The sequence below is a fragment of the Octopus bimaculoides genome, chromosome 1, assembly GCF_046866305.1.
Source record: "Octopus bimaculoides isolate indiv1 chromosome 1, ASM4686630v1, whole genome shotgun sequence".
Classification (NCBI taxonomy): Eukaryota; Metazoa; Mollusca; class Cephalopoda; order Octopoda; family Octopodidae; genus Octopus; species Octopus bimaculoides.
Genome location: NC_142928.1, coordinates 3,112,357 through 3,132,911, shown reverse-complemented (window position 1 = coordinate 3,132,911; position 20,555 = coordinate 3,112,357). Strand labels below are relative to the sequence as shown.

The following is a 20,555-nucleotide window of genomic DNA, read 5'->3' as shown; positions in this document are numbered from 1 at the left end:
GAACTTAAACAGCAATATAAAATTAGACATCACAGGGGAGATAACTCTTAAGACCTTAACATGCAACAGAAAGGAGAAAGAGAGAGTAATTACATCGGTTTCAGTCGGTTGTCTTTAGGTATAATATTAGGTAGAAATCAGAAAGTCTTTCTAGCAAAATATTATATAAACGGTAATCAATAGAATAGATAATTATATGTATTATACAAATTTATAAATTTCAACAAACTGATATTTCTAATCATTTTTGAAGAGTTAAGTCAGATATTTTAAATATAAACGCAACTGACAACCTTTATATTTTTTCTCAATAAATATATTTAACAGATTATAGATATTTACATTTTAGCTACACTCAAGTATGAATATCTACAGGTTAGCCACACACAAGTGAAAAACAAATGAAGTGTATGAGAAAATAGTATTTGTACAAAGATAACAACAGTAAACTCCCACCTATCCAGTAACCACTGGAACCAGAGGATTGCCTAGTAAATGAGTCTTCTGGATATCTGATAATCACTCTAAATTATTATAGCACATTATGAAACCCATTAAGACTATATATGTATGTATATATATATATATATATATATATATATATATATATATATGGAACAAAAACGCAATAGAGGGCATTAAAATGTTCGGATAGGTAGACGACACAAAGGCAGACAAGAGAAACAACAATTAGAAGGACAGGCAAAAAAGATGGGTCGTTCTTGACTTTCTTTCTTCAGTCAAGTACCAGAAGTCACGACCATTTCGGACAGTTATATATATATATATATATATATATATATATATATATATATATATATAATGAAGAAATAAATGGGATAAGTATCTCCTTATACAGCATAACTAAATAGCACTCTAATAGAGCTATTCACTCAATATATTTCAAAGCATCAGAATACTCCATAGCATATATAGGTGGATTTAAATACACAAGATATATCTATCTATCTATATATATATATATATATATATATATATATATATATATATATATATATATACAGAGAAATGTACTTGCAAGGTTGTATGTCTGTATTAAAATCAATGAGGATATTAAATATGCGGATGGTGAATGTATAGCGATTATCCAAATAGATGAGAAAGTTGGTATAAAATGATTTTAAATGGAATCTTGAGCAGGTGTAGAGTATGATGGCCGTTTTGAGAAGATATAGGTTGGTATGGGCGAGTTAATTCCAGCCACAACAATCATCTATATTTCTCTCATCAGAGGTAACCTAAAGGATTTATAAAAAAAGTTATTTGAATCTTAAAGTTTTACTCTGTGTGTGTGTGTGTGTGTGTGTATACACACACACACACAGTATTATTATTAATATTCTGAATATAGTGGAAGTGAGATTTACCTTTATGGTATAATTGTATTTTGTGCATTAAGTTCAACTGTAAAATAATCCAGTAATTTGCACAATACTCATTGACTAACTCATTTTCTATGCTGATGCTTAAATAAAATTTAAATAATTTTATATTTTGTTAAATTTACCTGTAATTAGATTCACTTTCAGATATAAATTATGAAACAGATTTGGTTAAGAACCCTTTTCTTCTGTTTTTTTTTTTTAATCAGTTTCAGCTCGAAGCTATGGCCATGCTGGGGCACTGCCGTTTTGCTACACTGTTATTATTGAGAGCCTTCTCTAATATGTGGCATTTGGTGAATAAGGGAATTTGATGTCGCAACCCTCATTTGCACCTCCTGCTGTGAGGTAGGTTCATCTGGGACTCTCGACAGGAAGAGCTCCAGTTTTGATTTGAGAACACCTACATCCACTTTGTGTAGGTACCTCAGGCTCTTTGGGAGAATATTAAAAAGCTTTGTTAAATTATGTTTCAAAAAGTCACAATATGTTGATAAATACACAAGTTAGAGCTGTTTTAATAAACCAGTCTAAATTAACGATTATTTTAGAATTTAATTGAAACACATAAGGGGTGTATTTTGTTTATAAATATAGTAACGAAATGGCTAATAACTAAAAACAAATTCTATTTTATTTCTAATTGAAACGAATTCACAATTAATAAAAGTTTTTAAAAATGGCCATTTAGTTCACTTCAAAATATAAGGTTGGTGATATTTTCTTTGTAGAAACTTTGATATGATTTTGATATCAAGTTAGGCAGGGAAGATTTTCACATGGACTGAGTCAGAAAAGTTATTTCCCTTGTATAAAGAATAATCTTTTAATGCATAGCGTATACATGGAGAAATCATTCTCTGATACGATACCTAACAGACAAGAACCATTTACACACGTACAAGTGCGCAGGAATATAAGGATGAACGTACACATCCATATTCTATTTTTGACTCCTTTTAAAAAGGTCACTGCTTCCAGGGTCTTGTCTGTTGTGTCGTCTGCATATATCCAGAAATTAAAGGTTTCTCTTTCGTTTTTCAGAGTACATCGCATTGACAATACACGATCAACGAATTGATAGATATGGTCTGCTTTAATTGTAGCCGTGGGGGGGAATTTTGGTCATGTTTCGTAATCCTCTTCGAGAAACTTGGAACAACCAAAATGGTATAAAGGTTGGTGTAAGAGTTCGAGGAAGGGAGTTTAGGACCCGATAGTACCTCCCATTCTTCTTATTTCCCCTTCTCGTATAAGGGTTCATAAAAAGATTTTCGAGAATTTTCTACATATATACTATGGCATACAATTCTTGCAGGCTTTCCAAAGAGTAGAGACGCAATGCACAGAGGCGTTCCCAGTAAAGGTCCTCGATTTTGTTTCTTTTCAAAATTTATTAAGGCGACAAACTGGCAGAATCGTTAGCACGACGGGGGAAAAATGCTCAGCAGCATTTCTTCTGGCTTTATGCTTTGAGTTCAAATACGCCGAGGTCAACTTTACCTTTCATCCTTTTGGGGGTCGACGAAATAAGTACCACTTGAGTGGTAAGTGGTTCCCGTCTCCCCCATCAAAATCGCTCGTGTGGTGTCAAAACTTTGAATTATTATTATAATGAAATTATTGTGTATAGTGCTCAGGTGCACTACAGCTCATCAAAGGTGCATGTACAGTACATAGAATTGTGTACTAATGACAGGAAAGTGAACAGTGTATGAGTCATAATATATATGTGTGCATGTGTATGGCGGGTAGGATATCAGGTGTAGTGTTGATGAATTTCAGGAAATGGAGGTTTTAAAGGAACGCAATGTCTTCGCAACTAACAACTGATGCAGGTAGTTTGTTCCATGCTTCAGCAACTCCGAGTGTGAAAGTCATGGGAGCTGTGCTGTTTTCAGACAGTAGTCATATCCCATGTATGTTAGACACATGGAGCTCAAAAAGGTGTTCAAGGTGGTTGTTGGTACAATGGTTAATAATTTTGCAGGGGTTTACCAAGTCAGTTGCCAAACGTCGGAGCTTCAATGTATCTATGACCAGGGAAGCAAGGCGTTCAGAGTATGGTATATGCCTGATGTTTGCATTATAGTTGCTTTGTTTAATACAAGCTGCTCCAAATCTCACCCAGAGACCTCAACTAACAACAGAAAGTTAGACATTTTACTATGGATGTTATGATTAACAATAATATATTGTAGAGGAAGCAGATCAGAATCTGATAACTAAGATTCTGTTAAATTTGTAATATTTCAGTTTTGAAAGAGAATCAAGTATTTTCAGGTTGACAATGTGTGCAGTACCCATGGAAGCAATATTTTGTAGTACTGATACGTTTAAGTTTCCTGATATATTAATTAATCATCATCATCATTATTCCACATGTGATGTAGCATGGTCTGGTGGTTAGGGAACTGGGCTTAGGCAGGAGTTGTGTCCTTGAGTAAGGTACATCATGTCACATTGCTCCAGTTTATTCACCTGAAAATAGGGACCAGTTGACTGCTGGTGCAGCCTTCTTTCTCCTCCAGCTGTCACATTCCACTTAATCGAGGGCTATTTACTTGCAACTATATAAGCATCTAAAACAATTAGTGAAAACATGGTACAGGCTACCACCACAAGGTCCAATGCTTGTTGCAGTGTGATGGATTTTGAGCCTCAGTAAGCCTGAAAGCTATGCCAGTGGAGTGCAAGCACCTGGCAGGGCTGCTCATCATACTAGGCAGGACAGAGGACAGACTAGTATGGACCTCTTCAATGGGGTAAAAATAGGTTTGCATAGGGCCAACTATCAAAGAAAGAAAAAGCAAAGTTGCAGAAGCATCATTGACATTTCGGAACCAACAAACCCTGGGAGAGGAACAATCCAGAGTCAAGAAAAGTGGAGAAAAGTCAACAAAGGCCCATGCTCTATAGGGAGCAAAAGGCTTTAGAAAGTAACAGTACAAGCTACTAGGTTATATTTACTTGTGAGTGACGGCTAAGTTTTTTTTTAGTATTTTTAGATTCAGATCCCACAACCTAACAGGCCTATAAAGTATATGGGCTCTATCAACTCCCTCTGAAACAAAATATATATCTAAAAAAAGCAAAATAAAACAACATTCATACAACCAAACAAAGCTGTTTTGTTTATTCAGCTGTTGTTTATTGTCCAGTGAAATCAGTAGATGCATCAAAAAACTAATTCAATATAACAAAAGACATTATTTTGTTCTGCATGCCTCATGTATCACAAATAACAAATTTCACTGGGTTGTTAGTCATTATAAGCATCGTTATTTGAGGAAATGGAGCGTTACTTCGCATCAACAATATCCAAAGAAAAGTTGCCTAGCATGTATTTAAGTATAAAGTAAAACAAATGTTTATCTCTCTATTTATTCTTTCATGGGGTCTACTTATAAAAGAAATAAACTTAGGACAGGATTTCATTTAAGTTTTGAAATTTATTTTACAGCTTTAGATCTTGGGAAATGGTTTTTAGCAATATATATATATTTTTTTTATAATTTCAATAAAGATTAAAGTATGTTGGTAATAAGTTAACAACAGATATCTGTTTAGCATTTACATTAAAATTCATAAATGAATGTACATTACAAAAGGGATATCTCAAATTTTCTCATTACAATGGATTAATCTGTGATGTTTAAATAATTTTGTTTTATATAGCTACATATAAGTGGCTAAATTTTCTCCTTTAGTATCTTTGCGAGTGCACAAATGGCCACAGAGATAAGTTACCAGACAACCAGTTGAAAGGTTGGCAGTTTATAGTGTGTCTATGGCCAAGAAAGAGACTCATCAATAGCCTCAGTCCACCTATCTTGAAATAAGTAATGTAGTGTTTGAAGAAATCCTCACACTAAGCAAAAGCTGTACTTTAAAGTGATTTATTAATTTGCAGTACAGAGTTCAATTCCTTTTGGAATTATGAAAATACCATTCTAGTAACAAGAGATTTCTCATTCATTTTGCCTTCACTTTTAACATCATATTTAAATTCAGACTGTTTATGGGCTGCAAGTGATAGCTGGTATGTCTCAATAGTTTATTCCAAGTTAAGCTGATGATACACAGGTATTTGCTAGCAGGTGACTATCTTTCTCATCCATAGAAAACAGCTACAGTGGAGCGCTAACAGCACCGTCCAAGCGTGATCATTGATGGAGCAACTGTCTGGCTTCCATGCCAGTGGCACATAAATAGCACCATTTGAGCGTAATCATTACCAGCGTCGCCTTACTGGCACGTGAAAAAACATTCGAGCGAGGTCGTTGCCAGTGCCACTGGACTAGCTCCTGTGCAGGTGGCACGTAAAAAACACCATTTTGAGTGTAGCTGTTGCCAGTACCACCTGACTGGCCCTCGTGCTGGTGGCACGTAAAAGCACCCACTACACTCTCGAAGTGGTTGGCATTAGAAAGGGCATCCAGCTGTAGAAACTCTGCCAGATCAGATTGGAGCCTGGTGCAGCCTTCTGGTTCGCCAGTCCTCAGTCAAATCATCCAGCCCATGCTAGCATGGAAAGCAGATGTTAAACGATGATGATGATGATTATCCAGATAATGAAGTCCTAGATACACTCCAATCTGCATTGTTTGTATTTCCAAAAATGTCTATCAACTGATCTTATTGAAGTAATTCCATTACTTGCTGTTTTCAGACTTCAAACACTCAACAGGAAGTTTTTGTCTACTAAATGCTGGGATAATCTCATTTGAGTTAAGTCTTTCATGTAGCAGTATTACATAAACAAGACCTTACTGTGTAGTATGGGCACTTCCCAACAGCTGGAGAAAAATAAATTGAGCCTAATGTATTATAACACATTACATAGGAAATATAGGTTGAGTGAGAGGGCAGTATGAAAAAATAATTGAGTGTTAATAACAGTCGTTGAAGCAAGACTATAACAAAAAGAACAAACAAACACTATATGAGAAAAAATATGTTGATGGTTGTTTGCTACAAGGTCAAGGAAGATATGAAGTAAAGAAGTTAGACCAGGTGAGAGAATTAAAAGTCATAATAAGAAAGAAATAGTACCAGAGCCCACTGTCTCACTAATAAATTATGAAATGAAAGAAGATTAGATAAAAATTGATGATAAATATGCCAGTAATTTATATTCTTTTCTATTCTAGGCACAAGGCCCGAAATTTTTAGGGAGGAGGCGGGGAAGTCGATTAGATCAACCCAGTATGCAACTGGTACTTGATTTATCGACCCTGAAAGGATGAAAGGCAAAGCTGACCTCGATGCAATTTGAACTCAAAACATAAAGTCAAAATACCGCTAAGCATTTTGCCCGGCATGCTAACGTTTCTGCCAGCTCACCACCTCAATGTCAGTAATTTATATTACTCCAGTTCTGATTTGGAAAGGAATATTCATTTTTATTTTGATTTATTTTTATGAAATCCTTTAATAGTAAAATTAGTAAAAAGAAATAAAAATTTCATTTGAAACTTAATTTTAATTATCTTAACCTATATTTAGTTCTCAATAAACTGTCGAAAGAATGATTATGATTTTATCTATATTCACTTAATACGAAGAATAGTGAAAATAATAATATGTATATATTGGGTCATCATTTAAATAATGTGTTTTTTTTTATACTTCTTTTATTTTTCAAAATTAAGATGAAATTTTTTTTTTTACAATGCTCTTCCATTTATCTGGTAAACTTGTAAGGCTCCTCTTCTAAATTCACTTGTTCATGATGAAAAATACTCCTCCAGTACTGTTCTGACCTGGTCTACAGAATTCATATTTTTTCTGTCCAAATGATTTTGAAAACTGTGGAATAAATGATAATCAGATGGGGAAATGTGCAGCAAATATGGTGGATGGGGCATCGTTTCCCATTCAAACATGGATGTTTTTCTTCTAGCACTTACTTAAGCTGCCCAAGCTGCTCAGATCTCTTTTGTTAGTGTTTGGTTTGGGTTTAAAAGTTCAAAGTGAACTAAACCTTTCATACCCCACCAAACTGATAACATTTTACGTGGGTGAAGACCTTCTTTAGCCTGGGGTGCTGGTGTTTCTCCTTTCCCTACACACGGTCTTCGGTGCTTGACATTTCATAGAGAACCCATTTCTTGTCACCAGTCACTTATTCAGTCCAAAAAAGGTTCATTCATGAGACATGACATCAAAGAAGAGTGCACATTCACTCACTGCACGCGATTAGACTCGGAAAGTTTGTGAGAAACCCATTGACACAATTTGCAGACTTTTCCGATGGCACACAGGTGTTGATGAATGATTGAATGACCAAATGTAAGCTTCTCTGCTAGTTCATCAGCAGTTACAATGGGATTTTGTTCCACCAGGGTTTGCAGGACATCCTCATTGAGCTTTACAGATCTTCCAGGACGAGGCTCGTCTTCTAGGCTATAGTTTGGAATTCTAGGCTGGAATTTCTGGAACCACCCTTGACACTGGCTTACACTTATTGTCTGATCCCCATATACTGCATTGATATTCCTCGCACTTTCCATTGCATTGTTGCCTTTATTGAACTCATAAAGCAAAATATGCCAAATATGCTGTTTTGTCACTTCCATTATAGCTTTGAAAAGAACTTAAAATCAAACTACACACTTCAAAACTTGCACTAAAAATAAGGACAAGGTAAAATTATTACCTGCTTTTATAGCAGGTTGATACAGGTAGTTTATCCCATCCCCTACCGACTTTTAGTTCATGCAATTAAAAAAAAACCCATTATTTATGGGATTAGGTTTAGAATCAAAAGGCCAATGGAAGCAAGGTTTAGAATCAAGTCAATGTAGCAAAGAGCAAAGTTCTAGTAAGTAGGAAGGCGAACACATCACACACCTGCTCAGGTAGGTGGCCCTGCTCGATGTGTAGAAAAGGTGTAGGCAGAAACTACATAAGATGTACCCAGTGTAAGCTATGGCCACATAAGAGTCGCAGCAACATCAAAGGAAGATTAACCGAGAAGATAGCTTCAGCTACCTAGGTGACCAAGCTAGTAGTGGGGGGTGGATGCTCAGAGAGTGTTACCACTAGAATAAGAATAGCCTGGGCAAAGTTTAGAAAGCTTCTACCCCTACTGGTGACAAAGGGCTTCTCGCTCAGAGTGAAAGGTAGATTGTATGATGCATGTGTGCGAACTGCCATGCTACACAGCAGTGAAACATGGGCCGTAACTGCAGAGGACATGTGTAGGCTTGAAAGAAATGAAGCTAGCATGATCTGCTGGATGTGTAAAATCAGTGTGCACACAACAGAGTGTAAGCACCCTGAGAGAAATGTTGGACATAAGAAGCATCGAATGTGGCATGCAAGAGAGACGTTTGCGCTGGTATGGTCATGTACTACGGATGGATGAAGAGAGATGTGTGAAGAAGTGCCACGCCCAAACAGTTGAAGGAATCCGAGGTAGAGGTAGATCCAGGAAGACATGGGATGAGGTGGTCTTGACTGGCTTCCGTGCTGGTGGCACATAAAAGGCACCAACCAATCATGGTGGTTGCCAGCCTCCTCTGGTCCCTGTGCCGGTGGCATGTAAAAAGCACCCACTACACTCACGGAATGGTTGACATTAGGAAGGGCATCTAGCTGTAGAAACACTGCCAGATCAGACTGGAGCCTGGTGCAGCCTCCTGGCTTCCCAGTCCCCGGTCGAACCGTCCAACCCATGCTAGCATGGAAAACAGACATTAAATGATGATGATGACTCTCCAAATTACTCTGCCATATCCTCATAAAATTAACATTCTAGATTTTAATCAACAGAACTAAAAGTAGTTTTCTGACCATTCACCTTACATTATAATTCTTATACTACTTTAATGGTTAAGTTAATGTTAATATATTTAATGCAAAGAGCATGTTTCCACAACTGGATATCCTTCATAATACCAAACACTTAGAATGTAGTTTTGTTCTTCTTTGTGGTGCCAGCACTAGAGAAGCAGGACTAACTGGTTCTCTTGATCCTATCTTGTCTAGGAACCCTGGAAGACTAAATATTGCTCGCTATATTGTTTCTATTTGTTCAAGGCAACATGACCTACAAATTAACTAGTGATGACAGAACATAAGTGTGAGGGATAAAAAGAGAGAGTATGTTAGGAGAAAGTGATCAGCGCAAGAAAGAGTTAGAGGAGAAAGTAATGGAAGAGAGACAGTGATGGTAGTTTTATGTTAGCTAATAAGAGAGAGCTTGTTAGTAATAGAGCTAAACAATGGTAAGAAAAGTGATGGGTGCCAATAATGAGTGACATGAGGTAGGAGGAATGATAGCTAGCAGTGCAGAAGGGTAATGGAAGGGTGTATCAAATACAGTCCAGTCTGATGCAGTCCATCATTACACAGATGTTGAGATAGGATAGAGGGGAATTAGGTCCAATGCAGTCTCTCACTAGGAGAGTGTAATATAACGGGAATATAATGGGTTAGAGACCCAAATGTAGACATACATCGTCCTTCTATCAGACTTTAACCCCCAACATCTGGCATGAAGCCACCTCTCCCTCTCCATTAGGGTTAGGGTTAGCTGAAGAGGCTTTTCGTTTTCTTGTTCTTTCTGTCTTGCAAGCTACTTGGTGACCTCATGTGCCAGTGACATGAAAATGGTTGGCATTAAGAGCATCCATCATTTAGAAACCATGCCAAAGCTGACACTGGCACATGGCACAGACATTAGACAAGGAAGGTCATACAACCGAGTGATACACAAAAAGAAGAACCCTAAAATAGATTATATTAATATTTCTTGTAGAGATATTATTTCATAGGTGAGTCAAGTAACCTCTAATTATAAATATATTTCCATACCACAAATATATAACATTCTTGTTGGTCACATATTTGGAATTACTTAAAGCTCATATCACTGCTATGATGACATTTTTATAACAGTCCAGCTGTATTTCATATGAAATCACTAAAGTCACATTAATTTAGCTTCATTGCCTGAAATGAAATTTGCTTCCATTGTTACTTCAATGTTCCACCCTTTTCACATTACTAATGTTTCACACATTGACAGGTGACACAACTTACAAATAATAGTAAAATTGAAGTCCTTTATCTAAGTGGATTTAGTGCATTTTATTTAAACGATACCACTTATTTTTAGAACTGTGTGAGTTAGTACATTTTCTTTTAATATTTAAGATGGACTGGCAAAATATGAGGAGTTACAGATAAAATATCTTGAAGTATTTAAGTGTACCTATACGTTCTAAGTGCAGATGTGGCCAAAATTAACTTTGTCTCTCATCCTTCTGGGTTGATAAAAGAAATACCAGTAGAGTATAGAACTGATCTTTTCAGCCAAAATTTGACACTTTTTGCACAACAAAATTGTGTGTGTGTGTGTGTGTGTGTGTGTGTGTGTGTGTGTGCACGTGTGTGTGTGTGCATGTGTGCGCGCGTGCGCACGTTCCTTATGGATTTGAAAACTGAGTTGCCAAACGATTCAGTAATCTTTCAGCTACCAAATAAAGTATGCTTTTTGCACAACAGCTCTTTTTTACTACAAAAATAACCTCAAAAACGAGGTCAGGTTGCACAATTGTGAGGTCTTTAGCTGAGGGAGGCAATTCTGCCTTTAAGAAATCTGGACATCTTTCTTACTGCTAACCATTCAACTTCGAATTACAATTGTTAATTGTTGGAAGTCAAGTAGATTGAGATATACATCTAGTGTGCTGATTCTGCCCATAAGAAAGGAACAAATAATACAATGTGGCTGTAGGTCATAACACCTGGGTAATGCTGGGGTGCATTGTCAGTCATAAATAAAGGTAGAACAAAATTACATCCTTTTCTCTGCATTCATATTCTGCATTTGACTATTTACTTCTCATACAGCCTCATTACCATAAGAAATAGTATGTACCTACACTAGAAACGATGGAATACTTTCCAACTTAGCTGGTTACCTCCTAAAGGCCAAGTCTCTTCAGGCTAGGGTCAAAGAATGATAATTTACAAATGGCAATCCATTCTAAGGGTTTTCAGATGTTTACCAAGAATCTTTGCAAACAACTACAAATTCACCTTTAGTCTGAAGAAAAAAAAATCATAGGTCCAGCCAGAGGTCAACAACTTCCCAGGATAATTCCTGTTGTTTATTAACCTCAGTTCCATTTTTCTTTGCAACGTTAGGCAAATAAAAAACAGTTAGATACAAATAGTAGGCAACCAAATGTAGGACTCATACCAATCCTTTGCTATAAGGATAGCTGTAAACCCAATAAGAAGTTTCCACAGAGTATGTGGAGACATAGATCAGAGTCGGAAAAACTCAAAGACAGTGGTCAGTGAAAATGAAGAGATTGGAGAAAAAGGGAGGAACAATAAATAGCAAAAAATAGATATTCCACTACAAAGAGACTCTCTGTAACAAGAGAGACATTAGTCAACAAGAGCCTTTACATCAGCAGTTCTCAAATGCGGCTTCCAGGACAGCATGTGGCCCTCAAGCATCCTTCCAGCAGCCCCTGACCGTCTTCCCTCTATAAATACAGTAAATTTTTCTTTAATGGACTTGTGTTTTACTTTTCTAGCACAATCCCCCCACCCCTAAAAAAATCCAGGTTTGGGATTTGGACCAGATATTAAAAAGGCTGGGAACCAGTGCTCACTGTAGTCCCTCTCTTTCTGTTTGAAACAGCAGCTAAATTTCTCAAATCACAATTCTGTGTTTTAAAAAAAAAGCATATGGGACAGCAGAAATGCCTTTGATAATAAAGACTGCTCCATCAGGTTCAACCTGGGGCTAAACAACACCTATCACTCAAGAAATATTTGCACAAGTACAGTAGGCGCTGTTTAACAATGAAGACCTAGATGTGTGCCAACGCAACAATGTGTTCAGTAACTTAACAACAGTGTAAAAAAGTTATATATTATTCTATGCAAACAGTGCAAAATATATAACACAGATAAATATAAATAGAAATCATGAAAAGCAAAGAAAAGTAACAATAACAGTAAGCAAGTAAGAATGTTAAAAATTCCTATTTACAGTATATAGTAGATAATGGAGAGTGAGATCAGCAATATTTTGCATATTTTGTGAATTCTTGTAATATGACTTTACAACTTTCATTATGAAAATGACTACTCAGATGTGTAAGCCAATGGAGGAGTCATTACTTTATTGTTCAACCTACACCTAGAAATAGCAGCCAAATATCACTCAAATTACATCCAGTAGTCTTTGGAAAGAAAAGGCTACATTGAATAAAGCAATCTTGTTTACTTCTAAAAACATGGATTTTCACTGCTGAAATGATTCGGATTCTAGTTCTACTCAATCCGGAGATAAAGTCATTTTACAGACAGATCTTAAACACACACACATACATATATCATCATCATCATCATCATCATCGTCGTCGTCGTTTAACGTCCGTTTTCCATGCTAGCATGGGTTGGACGATTTGACTGAGGACTGGTGAAACCAGATGGCAACACCAAGCTCCAATCTGATTTGGCAGAGTTTCTACGGCTGGATGCCCTTCCTAACGCCAACCACTCAGAGAGTGTAGTGGGTGCTTTTACGTGTCACCCGCACGAAGGCCAGTCAGGCGGTACTGGCAACGGCTACGCTCAAGATGGTGTATTTTATGTGCCACCTGCACAAGAGCCAGTCCAGGGGTACTGGCAACGATCTCGCTCGAAAATCCTACGAAGGCCAGTCCGGCGGTACTGGCAACGGCCACGCTCAAAATGGTATATTTTATGTGCCACCCGCACAAGAGCCAGTCCAGGGGCACTGGCAACGATCTCGCTCGAAAATCCTACACAGGCCAGTCAGGCGGTACTGGCAACGGCCACGCTCAAAATGGTGTATTTTATGTGCCACCCGCACAAGTGCCAGTCCAGGGGCACTGGCAACGATCTCGCTCGAAAGTCCTTAGACATGCCGCGGGCACAAGTGCCAGAAAGGCGATGCTGGGCACAGGTGCCATCACAAATTCGCTTTCACTTGCCCCAATAAGTCTTCGCAGGCTGAGTTTCATGTCCAATTTAACTCGATTTCGATTTCACTTGCCTCAACAGGTCTTCGCAAGTGGAGTTTAGTGTCCAATGAAGGAAGGTACGCCTAAGTGGACTGGCTGAGGCCTTAGATTTAGATCTCACTTGGCTTGCTGGGTTTTCTCACGCACAGCATTTGACAGAGTATCTACAGCTGGATGCCCTTCCTAAACGCCAACCACTCAGAGAGTGTAGTGGGTGCTTATACATGCCATTGGCATGAAGGACAGTCAGGCGGTACTGGCAACGGCCATGCTCAAGATGGTGCATTTTATGTGCCACCTGCACAAGAGCCAGTCCAGGGGCACTGGCAACGATCTCGCTCGAAAAATCCTACGAAGACCAGTCAGGTGGTACTGGCAACGACCACGCTCAAAATGGTGTATTTTATGTGTCACCCGCACAAGAGCCAGTCTAGGGGCACTGGCAACGAACTCGCTCGACGATATTACTTGCTGGGTCTGGAAGGAAAAAACAATGCCATGACATTTGCAGGCCCTCTGAGACCAGTGAGTTTGATGCTGCTAATATTCTGTCTAAATTGTTGCTAGTAAATACTTAAAGGAAAGACATGATTAGGGAGGAGATTCTAAGAAAGAAGGACTAAACATAATGCTTAATGTTGGGTTGGAGGGATGGATATTACAAGGGAGAGGGAGAGATCTGTAATTGAGAGTGCCTGATCAAAGAAGATACAAGCCGAGCCAGCTCTAAGGAACAGAAGTCATTATAGTAATGATAGAAGAGTCGGTGAGAGAAGACAGCATACTTGGCTAGAGACCAGAACATTTTAGTGAGTGATCCAGGGAAGGGCCAATTAGTAGACTGGCTCTTCTGCAGATGCAGTCCAGGATGTTTGTTTGAATAGCAGCAGCACTGTTCCAGATGTGGGAACATTACTTCTCTGTGGACCTTACTTGAGCTTTGTAGAATATCAACAATTGTTGGAGGCCAGTCTTTAAGATGTTGTCCCAGCTATGTTAAGCTGTGCCTTCACCAAGAGTCATATCATTTGGATAAGACTGGACATTGTTGGACATAATGGCAAAGAGGTCATAGATTTACAAGAAGAAGAGAGTAGAGAATAAAACCAAACTTAGGGCAAACCAGACTGAGAGTGGAATGAAAGAATTCTGTCAAAAGATACCATGACAGTGCCATCAGATAGGAAGCTACTGATCCCCCAAAATGAGAAATTGGTGGAACTCATACAAGGTAGCATCAAAAAGTTCCCAGACCAGTTCTGTAGCATGCCAACATATGGCAGCATGTGGTTGCATGTGTAGTGAGAGCTAGCAGTGAGCTTCATGAGGGAGTGTGCAGAGTGTCATTGCTATGTTCACTTTGCAAGTTGTGAAATTTGTGTTTTTGTGATCATGTGTATGCTGTAGTCTGTGATGTTGTCATGGACAGGAAGTTGGAAGAAAGAGCCAAAGTGAAATTTTGCATGATACTTGGGAAGTCTGCTACAGAGATATTGAGCATGCTTTGGAAAACTTATGGTGACGAGGCAATGGGTCATATGCAATGTTTCAAGTGGCATGGGGGCTTCAAAGCATAAAAACATCCCTAGAAGATGAGCAATCTGGAATACCTGCAACAAGCGTCACCCCTGGAAATGTGGAGAAAATTCATTGTGCATGAGGATCATCAAATGACAATCAACAACATTGTTGATGTTGTTGGTCTGTCGAAGGAGTCTGTGCAGGCAATCCTAACATCTGAATTGAACATGTGGTGTGTGTGTGTGCCAAGTTTGTCCTCCACCTGCTGATCACTGAGCAGAAAGAACATCACATCAAAGTGTGTCAAGATCTCTGTTAGCGTGCTGCTGCTGCTGCTGACCTGTCCTTCATGTTGGGGCTCATTACTGGTGGCGAGAGTTGAGTCTGCAGGCAGGACTCTGAGATACAGCAGCAGTTGTCACAATGGAAGAGCCCTTCATGACCAAAGAAGGCACAGCAGAACCACAGCTCAATCAAGAGTATGTTTGTTGATTTTTTCAGCAACCATGGTATTGTGCATCGAGAATTCATCCCCCAGGGTCAGACTGTCAATCCAGAGTTCTACTGTGAGGTTTTGAAGTGTTTGAGGAAGGATATTTGGTGAAAGTGACTGAATCTGTGGAGCATGAAGAGTTGGATTCTTCAATGACGACAATGCACTATCACCGAGCTCTCCTCACATGAGAGTTTCTTGCCAAAAACAACATGGTATTGCTTCCACCAGATTTAGCACCTGCAGACTTCCATCGCTTCCTCAAAATGGAAATGCAGCTCAAAGATCACCGTTTTAACACCATTGTTGAGATCAAGAGTGAATCGCTGAAGGCCCTCGACTCACTCGCATAAAACGACTTCTAGGCTAGATTCCAAAAGTGGCAGGAACACTGGAACAAGTGTATTGATGTGCAAAGTGATTCTCTAAAGCAAAAGCTTACTGGAGAGTGATATATGAGAATGGGTCTCAGTGGATTTGGTTCAACAGAAGCCATACGAGCGGTGAGCTGGCAGAAACGTTAGCACGCTGGGCGAAATGCTTAGCGGTATTTCGTCTGCCGCTATGTTCTGAGTTCAAATTCCGCTGAGGTCGACTTTGCCTTTCATCCTTTCGGGGTCGATAAATTAAGTACCAGTTACGCACTGGGGTCGATGTAATCGACTTAATCCCTTTGTCTGTCCTTGTTTGTCCCCTCTATGTTTAGCCCGCTGTGGGCAATGAAGAAATAAGAAGCCATACGAGCAGTCATTAAGGAGTAAGAGATTAACAGTGTTAGAGAATATTGTTAATGGCTATCTCCACTACTTTAAAGATGTTAAAAGTGAGAGCAATACAATGATAGTTGGCAGAGTAGTGAGGTGGCCTTTCTTGGGAATAGGTCACACAAAGCATACTCCCAAATGTCAGGTTATAGCTCTATAGAGAGTGAGAAATTATAGAATTTAGTGAGTAGAGGGGCAAATTCTAGGGCTCAATGTTTGTGTTTAATAGAAAGGACATTGTCAAGGCTACTGATCTTGGTGATTTCAACCTGGCTCCTTTACATTCATACATGCATATATACATGCATACATACATACACACATACATACATACATACAGACATGCACTTAGCATGTGCATACATGAGGTGGGGAACCTGGTGGGGCTGAAAGAACAGATTTTGAGCCATTATTATTTGTTGAGAAGTAGAGGAGAACCTCTACGAAGTTAGCGGAAATTCTTTTGCTGGAGATCAAAAGGCTCAACTGAAGTTTGGGAGGTGGGAAAGTTTGAGAGCCATGCAATATATGAAGATACCCTTTGCAGACTGGATAGCAGTCTTACACGAGTTGCACTTCTGGGTGGAATGCCACCCAGTTTGAGGAAACTGGTGACTTTCTCTAGGCACTGTGAATGTTGTGTTTTGACTGGATAGCTGCAGTACAGTTATGAGGGAACTACTTGGGGCACTTGGGATACTGAGTTTTTGTTGTATGTAGCATGTGGAAGGGACATAGCTAAAAGAATGTATTCACTCATCTGTCTAACTGTTTCTGATGGGTTAAGAGAGAAGCAGACATGCTGCCAAGAGTAATTGCAATAGAACTGAGAGAGTTCTGATCAGTTGGTTGACCTGTGGTGTAACGGGGTCTGTGTAAACCAGGGGTTCTCAACCATTTTTTTTATTTATGGACCTCTTTTAATTATTATTTTATTCTGATGGATCCCCACAGTTATTTGATGTTTAAAATCTAGTTTTATAGAAATTTCTTTCAAATTCCTATTTTGTTTTCCACACCTTAACTTGTGTAGGTTGAACTATGTAGAATGTTAGAGAAAGAAACCCAGCTGTTTCTTGTAATATATTTCCCAATACATACATCTAAAGTAAAATTTTTTTTAGGGGCCCTTAAATTACTGTTGTGGATCCCCAGTTTACTATTTTGTTTGTGTGGACCCTCAAAAATTTCATATGGACTCCGGTTGAGAACCACTGGTGTAGACTGTGATCGTGTGTTGGGAAGTTGCAATGATGCAGTGCTCAGATGACCAAATATATAGAGGCAAGCTGTGGTTTCATAGAGGTGAGGTTCTGATGTGAAAAAGAGATTAAGGGTGTTTGGGTGTCTGTGTGTCAGTCAAGAATGTGAGCAGAGGACGAAACAAAATGGTGTAAAGATTTTAGAATAGACAAGGATTTGGCTTCTGCCCTGGCAGCATTGGCATACGATGAGTGCAAGAGGCATGAGGGATTGTGAATGTTGCATCAGCGTAATAACCGTTCTTGTTTCTGTCAGTCAGTTTAATAGCCTTTCTAATTTTACATTAATCTATCTCTCCAATTTAGGAATTATTTGAGGCTTATAAATGTTTACTTTATGTAAACTTTGGATCAACAGTGATAGAGATTCTGTTTAGGATTAGACATAAAGAGTCAAGTTAATTATACTTTCTATCTATCAGAATATATTCAATTAAAATATCCAATTTAAAATATATCGCTTCATTGTCTTTTTTTTTTTATGATTTAAAAATAATAAAATTGAAGTTTTTAAAGAAAGACAGCAAAATAATCTGTAAAATGATAACAAGTAACAGAAAGAAACCTCTGTGTGCGCATGTGCATGCTTGTTTTGAGATCATGTAATGGTTGTAAACCAGCACTATCGTGCTAGAGGCAATGTCATTCATTTCCAGTCTTCTGAGAAAAATATGTCTGGCCAAGGGGAAATATCACTACTTGGAAACAGGTGAGGGTTACACCTCAATAGACTCCATCTGACCCATGCAAGCATGGAAAAGTGGCTGTTAAAATGACGATGATGATGATGATGATACAGTGTTTGGACACAAAGACAGCCAACTCCAAGTTGTTGAGTGATAAGGGATTAAAGTAGTTATTTATTTTATAAGAAAGTAATAGGAAGTGTAACCAACAGGAAATATAGAAGTATCTCAAATAGAATGACAGTAAATCAATTCTTGAAGAGCTTATAATTACAACCATGCAACTGGCAATGTTGAGTAGCCTAGGCCTAAAAACTATATATGGATTGCTGTTATGCTTCATATCAAACGGTAGATTATATGAGCTAGATGACCTATTCTGTGTTGGGGGTCAAGTTATTGTTACTCTAATAATAGGAATTCGAAGTAGTTGAAAAAAGGTTGCAGATTGATGACAACCATTTCATAAAGATATATTAGATTTTCCTATAAAATGTAACATGATATTAAGACATGATATTGAATATGAATGAACCCCCTCCTCCACCAGAAGAAAAGGAAAAATAATAGTTATTAGAGACACTGATTATTGATTAAAATAGACGACATGAGATCAACAAATTGCAGACAATGATAGATAACTTGGTGGGATGAAAGAAAACAATTTGTTACAGTTAGATATATTACAGATCTAATGATTACCATTCAAATTAATCCCAATTTTACAAACTGTATTATTTCAATAGTATTAAAATTGAGAATAAAACCAATAATACTGATGAAAGGTAATTTCATATTTTTTAAAAATATTTTAACGTTTTTAAACATTATAAATTAGAATGTGTAAAACTAACGATATTAATTGACCTGTTTTATGTGTAGAGTTATAAATCATAATTGCAACATTACAATAATTATTGCACAGATAAATTCAAATTTTCAGTGTACATGTTTAAAAATGTCATTATTATTATTAACAACAAAACTATCATTTAAAAGTTCTACAACAGTCAACAAAATATTTTCAAAATATGACATCTACTTACCAATGCCAAATGGGGATTGAGAAATCTGGCTTTTTGAGCATCAGCCAAGCTTTCAGCATGTTTATGTAGATTAGCAAATATTGCAGATCTATATACAAAAAGAAGGGGATTTTGAGAATCCATGGCAATTGCTTCAGTATAAAGTCCAACTGCATGATTAAAATTTCCCTTAGATATAGCCTCATTGCTTTCTTGAAGTAAAAGTTCCACTTCACTGTTGTTGGTGGCAGAAGAAATACAATGAGGATCAGGACTCTCCACCTTATAAAAGGAATAAAAAAAAAAGAAGAATGACTTAGAGGAATAATGATATTATTTTTTGCTTAATGGTTGGCAGTATAACTTTTAACCAATAATAAATGTCAGTATTTCAATTTATAAAGCTACTTCTCATTTACCTCTTAAAAATTTTTTTATTGTGCCTCTATTATATAATAAAAAAATGGTCATTTACTGAAATGGATCTGGTAATGGCGTATATTAAGAGAGAGATAGAATTACTTAAGTATTTTATGACCTGTCACTTATTTTCAAACCTTGGTCCAAGTATTCTAAAGTAACTAAAGTGGGTAAATGGAAAATATTACACTTTAAGACACTTTAGAAATAATTATACCAATAAATCAATAAAAATACTGATAAAAAATGAACAGCAGCTTATACTTCAAGTGAATAGAAATATAAGAGGACAAGCCTAGCCAGCCGAACTGAATATATTTTACTGTGGAGATCTAATAAGATAGAAACATGTTTAATACTTTTCACCAGTTGGCTTTAAAGAAAAGATCCACTCCAAATATCTTTATTTCAAAACATTTGGAGTAAATCATTGAATGCATGTCTCCTAATTGTTTTTAGATTTTAATAAACACTAGAGGAAGACTTTATTTTCTAATTGCAAGTAACCCTTCAGATAATTGAAATTTCTCAATTCACATATGTGAGACTGCCATGTGCGTGCATCTGTGTAGGTAAGTGTGTATATGTGTGTGTGATCTAAGAATCCATAAGCCAGGAAAAACAGCACTAGTATATTTGTCAATAGAGTGGATAACTCTTTATATTATACAGTATTATAGATCCATTTCAACCAATTTTACCAACCGGTTTCACATAGAAATTAAGTAACAACTTAAGAACAGTGCTCATCAGAGAGGCTGGCTTGGAAAGTATGTGTGTATTTATATAAAGCAATTAAGAATATGAAGATTGGGAAAGCCCCAGGTTCATAAGAAATGACCTCTGAAATGCTTAAAATATTTGACAAAGTTGGATATGGCCTTGTCACCAGTAAATTTAATCAGGTTGGACAGGAAGGTATCATATTCAATGACTGGTATAGCAGCATCATAGTCAA

The 20,555-nt window shown here is 37.5% G+C and overlaps 1 protein-coding gene across 3 annotated transcripts in view; it reads right to left on the bottom strand.

The window, feature by feature from the left end:
* LOC106873415 (uncharacterized) overlaps positions 1–20,555 on the bottom strand; it is a 155,397-nt gene that overhangs the window by 74,899 nt on the left and 59,943 nt on the right. For all 3 annotated transcript variants that reach the window (XM_014920771.3, XM_089347736.1, XM_089347740.1), the window contains one exon: positions 19,199–19,459. In XM_014920771.3, coding sequence (XP_014776257.3) covers positions 19,199–19,459 — 261 coding nt within the window. The remainder of the gene's footprint in view (positions 1–19,198; positions 19,460–20,555) is intronic.